This window comes from Sturnira hondurensis, unplaced genomic scaffold (assembly GCF_014824575.4).
Source record: "Sturnira hondurensis isolate 20B ecotype Veracruz unplaced genomic scaffold, ASM1482457v3 Scaffold0021765, whole genome shotgun sequence".
Classification (NCBI taxonomy): Eukaryota; Metazoa; Chordata; class Mammalia; order Chiroptera; family Phyllostomidae; genus Sturnira; species Sturnira hondurensis.
The window spans coordinates 792,846-808,011 of NW_028094396.1; the positions used below are offsets into that span (position 1 = coordinate 792,846).

General features: G+C 55.4%; 1 protein-coding gene across 1 annotated transcript in view; it reads right to left on the reverse strand.

Annotated features, from left to right (window-relative positions):
- Positions 1-213: 213 nt before the first annotated feature.
- The window catches only part of ITGB5 (integrin subunit beta 5), a 117,282-nt gene continuing 102,329 nt past the window's right edge, over positions 214-15,166 (reverse strand). The window contains exons 11-15 of the mRNA XM_037033705.1: positions 10,792-11,014; positions 6,696-6,799; positions 3,411-3,530; positions 1,604-1,770; positions 214-961 (exon numbers count right to left, since the gene is read on the reverse strand). Coding sequence (XP_036889600.1) covers positions 866-961; positions 1,604-1,770; positions 3,411-3,530; positions 6,696-6,799; positions 10,792-11,014 — 710 coding nt within the window. The 3' untranslated portion in view covers positions 214-865. The remainder of the gene's footprint in view (positions 962-1,603; positions 1,771-3,410; positions 3,531-6,695; positions 6,800-10,791; positions 11,015-15,166) is intronic.

Genomic DNA, 15,166 nt, shown 5'->3' on the forward strand with positions numbered 1-15,166 from the left:
AAAAGCTGGAAAGGTCCAAAGGGCACCTGCTCAGCCCTCTGTGAAGCCACCCCATGCGGATGCATTTGAAAGGCCCTGGTCTGGAGCTGTGGACTGGCTTGAGCAACCCTGGAGGGGCGTCCACAGCCATTTCGGCCCCAGCGAGGCACCATTCGAAACCACTTCAGAAAGGGACAGCACGCACATTGTAGAGAGTGTCAGGCAAACACACGGTATTTTGGTTTTAATCTTTACTTTCAATCCCCGACAATCTCATTCCTTTTCATTACAAAAGTACTAAACAAACACGACGGAAGAGGGACGCTGACGTCTGCAAACCGCCCCCAACAGGCGTCTCAGTAATTCCATCACCAACACCAGTGCAAGGCACAGACGCCGGGCAGACAGCCCTCGGGAACCAGAACTGCACCATAAACGCACGATCTTTTTATTTCATATAGAAACAATCAAACACGAAAAAAGCCGGACCATGCGTCGATGTGATGCACTGCCACGCCCAGGAGCCGTCTCCTCTGGCCAGACTGGAGGCCCTGCCCCCTGAAGGGTGAGGCAGGCGGCATCTCAGCAGCTCACGACCAGGACAGGGTGAATGTGGCGTGGGGTGGGGGGTACCAAGAGCGCCAGGCTCCCCTGGCCTTTCCCGGGCTCAGCAGTGTGGCTGCCGAGCGTGGCTCTGCCCCAGCAGGCAGGTGGCATGGCTGGCGCCTTCCTGCACAAGCAAGGGCTAGCTCCTCCCCCAGGCTCACGGCAAGGTCCCCGTGTTGTCCATCTAGGGAGCCATGATTGAGTCCAGCAGCTGTCCAAAGCGTGTCAGTCTCTGACATTATCATTTGCCCCCTCCAAGCCCTTGAAGGAGAAAGAGCCGTCAGTCCACTGTGCCATTGTAGGATTTGTTAAATTTGTTGAAGGTGAAATCCACTGTGTGTGTGGAGATGGGCTTTCTGTACAGAGGGTTTGAAGCCTACAGACACGGAAGACAGAAGGACACGTGTTAGTTGATTCATTCCAATGCACACACTCGCGGTGAGAGGCCCTTCCTCGGTCAGTCTCCCGGGAAGGCAGCAGGCACAGCACACAGGTGGAGTGGTGGATCGTTGCTCCTGTGCCCTGGGACAGTCCTGCCCCGCTCTGAGCTTTCAGTCTCTGAGATAAGGGCTGGGAGGTGGTCTCTAAAGTTCCTTCTACCTAAAGTAGAAACTGGGGTTTCAGGTGAGTAACTCCCTTATTCTGAGCTCAGTCCTTCGGGAGCACGCGGTTTGCTTGGGAAGACACAACCTACGCCCATGGATACTGTACTAGACCTTAAGAACTTGAGGTCCTTTCCTGGGTCTGTTGTCAGACCACCCAGACTCTGTGCTGAGGCTGTGCTGAGCATCGCTGCACCATGAGTCCCCCGACCGGGGTCTGGTGCAGGGCTGTGTCAGGCCCTCTGGGCCCTGGGCCACATACTTCTTGCCGTCCAGAACCGGGCACACACCACCTTTCAGGTTTTGCTCTTTGTTTTGAATGCCAAAGGTATTAGTGGGCCTTTACCACTTGCTTAAACTCAACCAGACCTCTAAACTTGGCATTTTTTCCTACTTCCAACTTCCCAGTGGCTTACCATTTCATAGCGGGCCCTGGATCGCTCACTCTGGAACTTGGCAAACTCCCTGCGGTCGTGGATGGTGACAAGCAGCTTCCAGATGGCCAGGAGCGCCATCCCGATCAGCAGGATACTGCCAACCACGGCCAGGAGGATGGTCATGGCATTGGGGGCTGTTCCACACTCTACAGGGGACCAGGAGGCATGATGAGCAAAGGCACCAGCACCAGAGTACCTCTCCTATCCCCAAGCTCAGGTGTAAATGAGGTTAACCTTTCACCTAAAATGAAAGGTACTGGTATCGCCCAAAGCTATTCCCACTGTTCTCTCTTAGATCCTCCCCCTGCCTCTGGAGACTTGGGTGGCGGGCAGGCTTCTTCAGTGCACACAAAGGAGGCCAGAGAGAGATGGTGACGGGTCCAGCGGGTCTGCGGCAGAGTCTAGATGAGAACCCTGGCGGCGGTCCCACTTCCTCCCACATGCCACATACATGGCTGCATCTCCTCAATTGGAAGCCCCTGCACCCCCCTTCAGCCTGGCCCAGTCCCCAGTGCAGGACGCTGGACCACGCCTCAGCTTCTTGGTAAACAGTTTCAGGAGCAGACTGGGCAGGCGGGAGGCTTCATGAAGCCGCTCCGGCAGGGCTGAGCTGGGGGTCAGCCAACATTTTTAAGCCCTTAGTGTGGAGCCCTTTGGAGCAAATGTGCTTATTTTCAGAGACTGCAAAGACGGTGCCTGGAAACAAAGCTTCGTGCTCCCAGGCAGGCGCCCTGGGCTGGGACCCCGCCTCCCCCACCCCCCACCCCGCCTCAGCCCAGGGAGGGGGCCCTGGGTGGCCTGGCCCAATTTGGAAAAACAGTTAGCAGCGCTGTGAATGAAAGACACCACATCTTTTTCTGCTCCCTCTGCCCCCTCCAGAGGAGAGTAAAAGAGGTCACACTAGAAACCTCAATGACCCCAAAGCCAAANAACATTTTTAAGCCCTTAGTGTGGAGCCCTTTGGAGCAAATGTGCTTATTTTCAGAGACTGCAAAGACGGTGCCTGGAAACAAAGCTTCGTGCTCCCAGGCAGGCGCCCTGGGCTAGGACCCCGCCTCCCCCACCCCCCACCCCGCCTCAGCCCAGGGAGGGGGCCCTGGGTGGCCTGGCCCAATTTGGAAAAACAGTTTGCAGCGCTGTGAATGAAAGACACCACATCTTTTTCTGCTTCCTCTGCCCCCTCCAGAGGAGAGTAAAAGAGGTCACACTAGAAACCTCAATGACCCCAAAGCCAAAGGCCACTGGTCCCTCCCCGGGCACGAAGCAGGAGGCAGAATGGTCTGTGTCTGGGTCAGAGCAGGGTCTCCCCAGTAGGAGCACAGCAGTGCACAGGAATGTGTCCTCGGAGCCCTCTGCCCTCTGGGACTCCACACTGGGAAGTGCAACAGGCCGACAGGAGGCTGCCCAGACCTCAGAGTGCAGGCCCACCCTGCCCACTCCTCCAAGGGCCCAGAAGCTCCCCACCATTGACCTTTAGCTCTGCAGGGTAAGTACATTCTGAGCTTACTTTCATCCCGTGCTCGCTCTCCTCCAACATGACACACGCCCCCGGGCAGGGCCCTGTCCTCCGACCCCCATGGGCCCCAGAGCTGTGCCCCAGCAGTGGGTCCCCAGATATGTACCCATCTTCCTTCTGAACTCTAGGCATCAGGTAGGGGCGGCCTTACAGTCTGATCTTTATAAGAAACTGGAACCTGCCCTCTCTGGAGTTTGGGAAGGGTGGCGAGGAGAGGATGGGTGGCGGGCCTAGAGCAGGGGGCTGCGCCAGGGGCTGAGCCTCACCCACCTGGCTCCCTGAGGACCGTCAGGTTGGACTTCCCGCCAGGCAGCTCTGTGTAGGTGAAGAGCATGACGCAGTCCTTGGCAGTTTTGTAGAAACAAAGCGCAGCTTCCTGGTCGTCTTTCACTGGAAGGAAACCAAGCAGGAATGTGCTGGGTATGTCTCTGAGGGACCCTGAACTGCTGACCCGGCGAGGAGCCTAATGCCTCACAGAAGAAAGGGGGTGCAGAGGCGCTTAAGGGGGAGGCTGGTCCTTTAGAATTGAGTTTGGGTTTCTCACATCCAGAGTGCAGGCCCAGACACTGACTTTAGTTTTCTTTGGGGACATGAGTTCCCTTGGGCGGGAGGGACTGCTGTGGAAAGCAAGAGAGAGTCTTCAAACCCCCCAAGTGTTTGCTGGGGTGAAGTGACGTGAAAGCAGGCAGTGGGGGCAGGCCTGGCCCCTGGCACTGCCTGTGGAGATTAAAGGGATGAAAAAAAGAGGAGCCACCCTGGAGCCCCGGAGGCCTGAGTGAGGCTGGCTGTGGAGGCCACGCACCGGAAGCTCTTTCCTGATGTAAAGCCACAAAGACCCGCAAGGGGATGAGGATATTTGGATAAAAGACTGGTAGCCACAGTGGCACCAGCACCCCAAGACAAAGTGAGCCGGGGAGGGAGGCCTCACTCCTCACCTCCCCCACCTCCTGAACGTCCCCCTCCACCCCAGCAGTGCCACAACCCCCACCCAGGCCTGACCTGCACCGCAGGGCTTCCCGGGGAAAGGCTGAGACTGGTTTCTAGGAGGGGGAGGGGCTGTGGGAGAGTATGAGCGTGGGGGGTGGGGTGGGGGGGAGGGACAGCAAAGGGCAGTCGGCACAGATGACAGTGCAGGTCCCTGTCATGGCAGGAAATGCTCCCGGCTCTGGCCTTGTAACCCCGTTGTGCACAGCAGTTTCAACTTGGAACCAGATAAATCAGTGTGGTTTTCAAACATGAAGGCCTGGACTCAGCCCCCCACCCCCAATCATAAGCCTGGTCTGAGTGAGTGTGAGTGTGTACGAAAAAAGTCAGGGAGAAAGAAGGAAGAAGAAGGGTAAGCGGTGAATTCAAACAGAAACTTTCTCTGTGAAGGAACCACTTCATCCCACAGGGACAGAGGGAGGCACAGCTGCTCCGGGTGCGTCAGTCAGAGTGCCGCAGGTGCGGTCTGATCTTCTCTGAGGGTCTGTGCCCAAGTTAGGGGCGACTGCCCCAGACCTGCAGGCAGAAGTTCTGCCTTAAGTATCCAGGCAGAAACGGGCAGGAAAACGGGTATGAGAGCTGGTGCTCGGTAAGCTCCCATTGGCCCCGGGTGCCGCATGCAGCCGGCGCTCGATGAATGTGTTGGCTGCCTATGTGATGCAACATATCAGGAGCCGTGATTTGACCAGAGGGGTCCGTCAAGGTCAGGGAGGCAGGAACAGGAAGTCTACAAAGAAGGCAAGCCAGGGCCAAGACAGACGGGTGGCTGGGCTAGGAGTGTGCAGCAGCTGGGGCCAGGGCCGGGCTGCCCGCAGGGAGCCGCAGACGCAGAGCCCCCTTCGGGGCCCACAGGCTCTTTCCCCCACCGCTTTAGCCATTTCACCAGTGTACAACTCAGTAGTTCCAATACATTCACAATGTCGTGTAGCCGTTCCTACTGTTGAATTCCAGAACTTCTCCATCACTCCAAAGAGGAAGGCCATACAAATAGTAGTCAGTCTTGAGTCCATTTCCTCCTTGTTCCCTGGCAACCACTCTCTGTCTCTATGCTTTTGTCTACTTTGGGCATGATACCAATGGAATCATACAACACATGTTCTTTTCTGTGTGGCTTTTTTCCCTTAGCACCATGCTTTCAGGGTGCACCCATGCGGTAGTGTGTGGCAGTTCTTCGTCCTTTTTATGGCTGAGTAATATTCCACTGTGTGGATGGACTGCATTTTATTTTTCCATTCCTCAGTTCATATACATTTAGGTTATTCTCAACTTTTGACTGTTATGAAAGATGCTGCTTCCACGTTTCAGAACAAGTTTTTGTATTAACCTATGTTTTTAATTCTCTTCTGTGTGCACCCGGAAGTAGAACTGCTGGAGTGTACGGTGACTCCGTTTAACTTTGAGGAAGTGCCCCATTGTCTTCCCAAGTGCCTGCCCCACTGGATACCCCACCGGCATGTATGAGGCGTCCGACACAGAGGCACTCTGACTCGATGCAAATACTGTTCCAGAGCCGTTCTGAACCCAGCGACATGCTGAGAAACTCCTCGCCCGGACACCAATGGCAGTACAAGAAAAGACATGGATGAAGCCCCGAGATGGTAAAGAGCAAACATGTTTGTCCTCTGTCTGAACCTCCTTGTAGGCTCACAGTCGGCAATGGGCTTGTACAAGTCCATTGATTTGTGTCCAGAGGTAAAGGCAGAGGGAAGGAGGGATGGCGTCAGACCGGAGTGGCTACAGTGAGAAGAGCCTTAAGATGTAAGCTGCCAGGCAAAACAGAACACGGAGTGGGCAAGACCTGCAGGAATGGGGGAACCACCAAGGCACCATTCACTCCCGGATGGGAGCTCTGCCCTTCCTGATGCCTGCAGCACCGTGAGAGCTGTGCTGGGCAGAGGCCAAATGGCACAGACACTAGCCCCGGTTTCCCTGTTTCCTAGGTGCATGGCTGGACTACATTTCCCAGCCACCCTTGCAGTTAAATGTGAATGAAGTAATGTGCACCACTTCTAGGCCTGGCCCATAGAAACCTTCTTTGTGATCCTCCACTCTTTCCCCATTGCTGACTGAGTGGAAAGGATTCTGATGACCTTGAGGAGGGAGGAACCTTGACAGACAGGGTACCTGGATTCTCAAATGACCACATGGAAGGCCTTGTGGCCTTTCTTCTCTGGACTTTCAGTGAGTGATAAACTCACTTATGTTTTGTTAAGTTGTTGAGGTTTGGGGTTTGTTCATTATATCAGCTAACATTACTTATTCTAACTAATATGCTAACTTTGCAGAGAGCATGGGAGAAGACTGGGTTCCAGAGATGGGACAGACACTTATGAACGAAGAGGCCTTACACCCTGGAGAGTCTGGAACCTATACTGCAGCACAGGCACCCCAAGTCCTCTTGGGGGACAGCAGTCACACCAGGAACTTTGAGGCTATGCTTCCTAACTCAAGGCCATAGCTGCCCTCCTCCACACCAAGCAGCCCTGAAGATCACCCCACAGGAAGAAAGTCTCTAAGCATCTGTAAGATCCAAAAGGGGACAGCTGCCCAGGGCTGTCCCGGCACACTCACCGATGGTGTCCACCCACGTGATCACCTCATCCTTGCACAGGTTTTGGCAGGTTTGGTTGTCAGCCGGGCTCCTTGAGTGAAGCAGCAAGCACTCGACACAATCTCTTTGGAAGAGAGGCAATAAATGTGGGTGTTTGATGCTGTGTAGTAGCTCCACACATATAATAAGCTCCCAACCATGCAGACCCCAGCCCTCTTGGGGGCCCCAAAAGCTTTAACTTCTGCCTGTCTTCAGATGTTTGGCTTCAGAGAGTGTTTCTGCTCTGGCCTTCCCGGGGCTCTTATGCAGGGAAGGCCCAGGTTCTTGGTGGGAACATATATGAGTTTAGAGCCACATCTGGTCTACAAGTCTAGTTACGGGTTGGAGTCCTTTCAAATTCTGAGCACAGGACCGAAATCCACCTGCACCGTGGGGTATCAAACACCTGACTGAGGAATCTGCTCCAAGCAGTTAGTTTTTGAGTGATAAAAACTGTGATCCCAGCCTCGGAATGGGGTCCTCACACCCCACAGCCAGTGCGTGATGAGCCCACACTGCCCCGGTTCCCAGGATTCTCCCCACCCCCTGGTCACCACAGGGCAGGGCTCTCAACCCTCCTGCACATTAGACTCTCCAGGGGCTTTGAGGACAGGATACCCTGCCTGGGCCACCCAGCCCATGGAATCATGTTTCTAGGGCAGAGCCTGGGCTCCTGGGAGTCAGATAAAAACAGTGGGGGCTGAGAACTACTGCCCTGGAAGCTCTTGGGCTCTCGCCCCCTTCTCCCTTCCTAATGGAGGTCACCTGGCGGGCCCCAGGGGGCCTGCTGTCCACTCCATTAGTTGAGCCACACTAAACTCTTGTAGAGGCCACAGGGTGGCAGCCCTCTTCCAGGGAGCCTCCATCTCAACGGGGGCCTTCTGGAGAAAATGGGTGAGCGACCCTACAGGGACCCTCTGAGCCTCTTGCCTCTCACCTCAAACTGGCAGTTTAAATCAGACATTGTATGACTTGCTTAATTAAAATGCTCAGTTAATAATTCGTATTTATGCTTTCCATAGTCAAAACCAGGCTCCAGAAATTCTCCATCCACCTGTAGTCGCACCAGGGAGAATAGGACTCCCGAGGCTGCCAGGCCAGAGGAGAGCCCTGACCCCTCTAGGGGAGGGGCCGTGGGGTGAATGGGGGAGCAAAGGGGACGGTGAGAAATCACCTCCAGGGAAGAGTGGGCTGACACCAAGCAACCAGCTGACAATACATTTTCAGGGACTTCGTGAAGCAGGGAAGTGAGAGCCCCCCCAAACAGGGGCTTCCTCAGGAAGCTGGGTTAGAACTCCAGAGCCAAGTGTGCTGGGAAGGCCCCGTGGGCCCTGCAGCTGTGCCCTGCCCCAGGGCACAGGGGGTGAGCTCACGGAGCCGGAGTCACGTGGGGGCAGCTGCCCCACACGCCTGTGGGGCCGAAGGGACCGTGTGTCGGGAAAGCCCCCAGCACAACATAGAGGGCGTGTGGCTACCGTACCTCACCTTTACCATCACCGCCCATTTCTTAATTCCTTGAGATTAAGAGGCAGGGCAGAAACCGCAGACTGGAACGTCAGAGCTGGAAGGGAGCTCAGAGCATTTTGTCAAGTTCCCTCGGTTTACAGATGCGGAAAATGAGGCCAAAGAGAAGCCAGGGGAGCTGCACCCAGCACCCGGGTGCCCCTCCCTCAGACGGCCCCGTCCCCAAATCCTGATGCCACTCTCTGACCATTGAGGAGGAAAGCGCACATGAGCTGCTCATGAGGAGGACGTGGATAAGCTTTGCTTAAGAGCGTTCTCATACGCGTAAGAGCTCAGCTATCCCAGAACTGGCCACAAAACCCCCACTCTCCTGGGAACGACTTCATGGAAGCATTCTGGAGCTACGGGCAAGCTGGCGGGGTCTGCACTTCCGCAGAGACCAGAACTCCGAAGGGCCCGGGAGCAAGGCCTGGCTGTGGTCCAGGAGGGGTGGACCCAGCTCCTCACCCTCCCTCCAGCCCCTGCACCAACACATGGTCTCAGCTGGGACCCACTGTGCCCTCTGCCCGCCTCTCCCGTTGTCATTGGGCCCCAGAGACGCTTCCAGGAAACGTCCCTCCTTATCCACGCAGACACATCAGTCTAACTTGTGTGATTCGCATACTGGGCTGAGACTTGTGATGGGTTGTCATCACGTATTAGAATAAGCCTGGTCTTTTAAACAAACAAGTTGCTGAGAGAGACTCTGCCCAGCCTTGCTTAGTCGAAATCGGCTGAGGCCGAGTGTGAACTCAGCTAAGGTAAAGAGTGTGCACGGTTAGTTCTACAAAGTACAGATTGGCTACTCTGAAACCCCAGGGGAAAGGACAAAAGGCATTCACAGGGGGCTCTCAGCAAAGCAGCAAGCAGAAAACCAGACTGATATAAGTCACTATCAAAGGGACTTTGTTTTAAAAAAAAAAGCTGCAACTAGGCTGTGAACGAGGGATGGGGTCGGAGAGGTCAGGTGGTGAGAAGGGGTCGTGAGGTCCCTCGAGGCATCCCTTTGCTCTCCTTGCTCCTTTGCTTTTGCTGAACAGATAACAAATTATCGAGTCTACGTTTCCTGGGAAGGGAGTGCTTGAAACATTTAAAGCTAAGACTGTCTTCCCAGGGGACCCTTTAACTGCCCCACGCCAATCCAGAGGAAGGGCTGAAATAGGTTTCATCTGCTTTGATTCCACGTGTGTTGCCCTGGCTTGGTCCCACCCCCCACTAACTGCACGTGCTGCAAGAACTGGGAACATACACTCAAGGGGTTCTGCTGGTGGGGCGGGCACCCCCGTCCAACATAAAATGGACAGAACGTCTCTGATTCCGAGCTCGGGGGGCCACGCGTTCTGGGCTCCAGATCCAGGATCCGGAGCCCCACCCCTGAGTGGTTCGCTTCGAATTTCTGTTGTTTCTCCACTCTTAGCAGGTCTGGAATGGATCTGTTTTTCTTCTCCCCTACTCTCCCCGCTCCCCACCGATTACACAAAATAAAACCTGGCCCTGTCTCTCTCGTCTCTTGAGCTGCAGCCAGCTTCCAATTACCCACGCCTGGCTGTCCGTGGCCAGCGTCCAACCACGGGCCCTGCCACCCAGAGCTTTCCTGAGCACGGACCGACCAGCAGCCACGGCGGGCGCAGGGAGCGCGAACGCCCTCCACTGTCAGCCCAAGCCAGATGTTTGGGGGGAAATCTGCCAAGAGAAAATTGCACACTCGTGTTCCCCAACCAAAGAGAAAGGCCGTCTGTGTTGTTATTTGTTTCTGATTATCTGTGCCTCTGCTTCCCTCCCGGCTGGCTCCTGAGCACACACGGCGACCACACGGCCGTTTCTCCAGTAAAATGCAAGAGAGACTGTCTTGCTTTCCTGACGGCAGGACAGCTCCCTGCACCCCCTCGCACTGGCGCCCGGGCAGTGTGAAGAGCAGAGCCGTTGTGGGGTCACCCCAGGGAGCAGGGAGCAGGGAACAGGCCGGTGCCCAGGGCCACACAATCTGTGCATTCATCAGCCCCACAGGGCCTCGCTCCGCGGGCTGCATAAATGGAGCAGAAAATTCATCAGCCACGGCGGTTTGTTTTTGGCATGCCTCAGCTAGGCCAGGTGCCCGCCTACCCCATGTACCTTCTGATTATGTTTTGTTTAAAGCAGCATTTCCCAAACTGCGTCCTGTGAAACTCGGTTTGGGAGATGCTAAATTGGCAGGGGGTGGGGGTGGGGAGTAGGTGGGGATCGAATGCACCTGAAGGACAGAGGCACCCTAGATCCCCTTCTGAAATACTCAAAAGCCCAATGAAGGCTCTGAGAAGATGTTATTTTGGTATAGAAACCAGTTTAATTTCATGTAACTCAGTAATCTTTTAATTCCTAAATCGGCCAAGCAATTAAATGATTGTCTTGGTTTTTTCTCTGTTTTCTTATTTTCTTACAAAATCCCTATGGAACCAGAATCTCAAAGATGGTATTTTAGTTAATATCAGTAAGACTTCTGCTCCCCAGCAATGCCCAGAGCACATGATGAGGAGCGAGAGGCAGGCCCACCCGGGCGAGAAGCTGGCGGGGGCGGTCTGGGGGCAGGGCCAGTACCTCTTGGTGCTGCAAGCATCCGGGCAGGTCGGGCACTTCTCACACGTCTCCCCAAAGGCCCCCGGCTCTGTGCACTGGCACTGCCCGCAGACACAGCGCCCACGGTCACTGCAGATCTGGCCGTCCTTGCCCCGGCACGTGCTGATGTCTGTGGAGCAGTTACAGTTGTCCCCGATGTAACCTGCGTGGCACTTGCATTCTCCGCAGTGACATTCACCGTGCCCTGAAAGGACCACACAGCACATCAGCACCTGCCTGTATGAGTACACAGGCGCCCGCCCAGTGCCTGCCATGTGCCAGGCACCCTCAGCATCCGTTTGGGCAGACAGAGAGGACCCCGTGCCGACGGAGTGACAGCAAGGGCCCAGCAGCTGGTGTGGCCCGGCTGGGTCTGGGGCCATGTTCCCGTTGGCCTGTGTCCTAATCCCCGGAACCTGCGAACCTTAACTCATACAGCAAAAGAGACTCTGGAGAAGCCACTGAGTGAAGGGTTGCGAGATGGGGAGGAGACTCTCCTGCATTACCCAGTGGGCTCTAAATGCCACCGGGAAGGTCCTTTTAAGGGGAAGGCAAAGGGAGATGGGACAACAGAACCACGATACTGTGCTGCTGCCTTTGCTGATGGAGGAGGAGGCCTGGGGCCAGGGATGCAAGGCACACAGCTCCAGAGAGGGAACAGCAGGCACACGGGTGCTCCTCTGGGGCCTCCCCCACAGCCCCTGGAAGGGTGCTGCCACCTTGACCTTGGCCCAATAAAAATGATTTCAGCTCTGACCTCCAGAGCTGTAAGAATAAATTTGTACTGTTTAAAGTCACTAAATTTGTGGCAATTTGTTACAACTACGATAGGAAACCAACACAGCTGTCATCCCTGGGCCTTGGTGAGTTACTCATTTCTTGCTCTGGCCTCGGACCTGCAGCCCGGAGCAGGGGACTGCAGAGCAGGCACCGGGCAGCAGTGGCCAGCACTGACCGGGGCTCACTGCAGGCGCGCCAGGCACCACAGTGTAAACTTGACAGCGTCTTACAGCCATCAGGTGGCAGGGACCATCACCATCTTCATTTCCCAAGCGATGAACAAGGGACACAGAAAGACAAGGTGGGTGGGTGCAGATCATACGGCCAGCAGCCCTCCAGCTAGGACACGGAACAGGGAGTTTGGTTCCGGGACCGTGGTCTGAATGCCAGGATCCACGGCCTCCCAGGAGAAAAGAGCACAGAGCAGGCCTGAGCCAAGATGAGAACCAGATGAGGGCTGCCTGCTCCCCATTGCATGCGTCGCACGGAGGGACCCCAGTAGGGGCAAGGGCTGGGCGTCCCCTCGAGACTCAGCAGGCATCAAGGGCAGGGAAGAGCTCAGCCCCGGGGTCAGGGGTGAATGTGTGAACTAGGCACAAGTGTGAGTGTATGTGTAAGAGTGTGTACACCAGGCATGTACATAAGTGTATGTGTGAGAGCGAGTGCATGCACCAGGCAACATGAATGCATGCATGTGTGAGCATGTACACTAGGCACATGTATGACTGAGCGTGTGTGCCAGGCGCATGTGTGTGCACCAAGCACGTGTGCACCAGGCTCATGAATGTGTGTGTGCACCAGGCACATGTGTGTGCATGTGACAGGCAGTGCAAAGCATGGAGATGACATCTGCCAAGGGGGCCCGGAGCCTGGCAGTTAGTGGATTCTCAATGCTGCACACCACCAGAGGCTGCACACAGTGCTACAGATGGCACTTAACTGAATCTGCACTCACCGAGCACTCACTTGCACATGAGCAGGAGACTGGACAGGTGTGGGTGGGTGGGAGTCTTGCATTTCACTCCCACACCTGAGTCAGTCAGCCTGGAGGTTGGACCCAGCACCTTCTTCAAGCCCACCAATGAGAGTGACCCACAACTCAGGTCAGGACCCAACTCCGGAGGGCCTCTCACCACCGCTTACTTCCCACTCTCTGTGCAGCAGTTCGGCCTCCCAACCCTCCCAGGGCCCAGAGCCACAGCAGACCCTGTGCGGGGCGAGGGCCCCTCCCTCCTCACAGGCAGCCCAGCGGGGACACAGGGCAGTCCTCTGGGGGAGGTGAGGAAAGCCAGGCTGCCACAAGGAGTGGGGTGTGACCCGAGAGCCCCAGGAGAGAGCGGCACGCTGCTGGGGGGCTGTGGGGGAGGGTGGACGGCAGCCCCTCCTCTCCACAGTCTATGAACAGGGCAGGCAGGAAACCACGCCCTACAGGAAGTCTTCCCAAATGAAATGGCTCCAGTCACAAAATTCCCTCACTCTCCAGCCTCAGGGACCTTACCGGTCAAGAGCCTGTTTTAAATTAACATGGTGCACTGTTGGGAGTCATTCCCCCCACCACACCCTGACACTGCTATGAAAATCTCCAAGCCAGCAGCCAAGTTGCAAGAACTGTGCAGAGAACATTTATGTGCTCGCCACCCACATTCCTCCATTAGCACGTTACCTGCTCCTTTAGGCTTCCTCGACCCACCCACCAAAAGGGATAGATGCTCCAAACTGTACTCTGAAGTACATTTTTAAAAAGAGGCATGCACACAGTTCAGACATCAGTGCTCTTCAGGGGCAGGTTTTTGTAGCTCTGGCCTGTACACCATGTCATCCAATAAAGCAAAAGCACAAGACGTGAAAGGCATGGTCGGTGCCGCACTGATGCGCAGCACAAGATGGTGCTGAGGCCAGAGGTCCTGCTTTGCTCGAAATGGTGAGCATTGTTTTTCTTCCCACTTGAGTTGTTTTTGGCAGCACTATAAAATGATCCAGCTAACCTGACACAATATTCCAAAGTGTCAAGGATTTGGGGAGGAAGTAGTATAATATTTTGTGGAAGAGCTGGGTGTTGGTTGAAGCGTGTGTGTGCTGGAGGGGGAGCCTGCTCCTTCCCCCGGGGGCTGGACCTCTCGGTGAAAACGAGGGAGAACCAGGCAGGGCCGCCTGCTGCTCTGTGCTTTCCACCGGGACAGCTATCAGCAAGCAAACCCAGCTGCTTAGGGCACGTCCGACACCGTGCAGGCCCGAGTCCTCCAAAACCCAGCCCGAGGCCAATGCAGGCGAGTGTGCCCCAGGTCTGGGGTTCAAGTAGAGAGTCAGGAAGACTCAAGCGCAGGGCATAATGGGAGCTGAGGATTCTCCAAAGTCACCTGGGAGAAGAAGAGGCCTCACCACCAGAGCCACAAGCTGTTTCCCGAAAGCATCTATGACACCAGAGCACAGCAAAGACGTAAGAGCAGCCTGTGAAGGACCCGGAAGGCGGAGGAGCAGCCAGCCCCAGGCCTCGTCCCCGGGGCGGGCGAGCAAGTGGGAGTCACTGAGGAACCTCAGAAAATTCTTATCTGGGTAGACTTTGACCTCCAATATTCGCTGATTCCAAAGCAAAGCTGCAGCAAGCCAAAACTCAGGAAGAAACTCTCGGCTCCTCCTGAATGTTTGTCCTCGGTGACAGCCTTGATTGTTCTGCTTCAGTTTGTCAGGACGTTCGTCACCTTTCAAAAACAGCTGAAAGCAGCTACAGCAAAGATGAGGCCCTGCCACCAGGGCCTCCTTCACGCCTGTGGCCGGCAGCGCCGTCGGGTCCAGGCAGCCTGCCCCGAAAGCAGGTCCTTCTAACTCGTGAGAGCAGCCATCTTGGTTTACAGCTTCTGTCTCCTTTAGAAAGCACAAGCCATACAGTGTCATCAACTACCTACACCCAGCCACATCTCATCCGACTCCAAATGTCTCAGGTCCTGCAGCTGGGCCTCAGCCTGCCCTTCCCTCAACCTACACGGAGATTTCTCACACCTTCTGGTCAGTCTGCCGTCTCTCCTAGCACCCTAGGAACGCACGTTATTAAAATGACAAGGGTCATTTGGCTCTGTCCCCGGGACCAACGACGGATCAGTCACTGGTGAAACTGAACGGAAGACAGGGGCATGACCCTGGCAGACAGCACACAGAGGCCTACTGCGTGACGACTCTTCATCAAAGCCAAGCTCATTCCGAGTACCGTCCCAGCACCCTGGCAAAGAGGGCCGGGTTTAGTGATGCCTGTTGAATACCGTACAGACCTAAAACTATTTTCATCACACATAGACAGGGGTGCTGAAGGGCATGTGAAAGCACTTTGTAAGCTGGGAACTGCTACATGTGCAAGTTATTATTAGCACTACCTCTGCTAGGGGGATTGACAGCTAAATGGACAGGACGTTGTAAATGCGTCTATTTATACAGAATTTCAGCTCTACAGAATTCAGCAGCCTCCCTTCAGCACAGCAGTGCTTGTGTGGGCTGGGGGCCAAGACGAAGCCCCTCGCCTTCTTTCAGAAAACAGAGGAGGAGGTGCCCTTGAAGTGGGCTGGGGGGAGGGGCCGCCGGAAAGGAG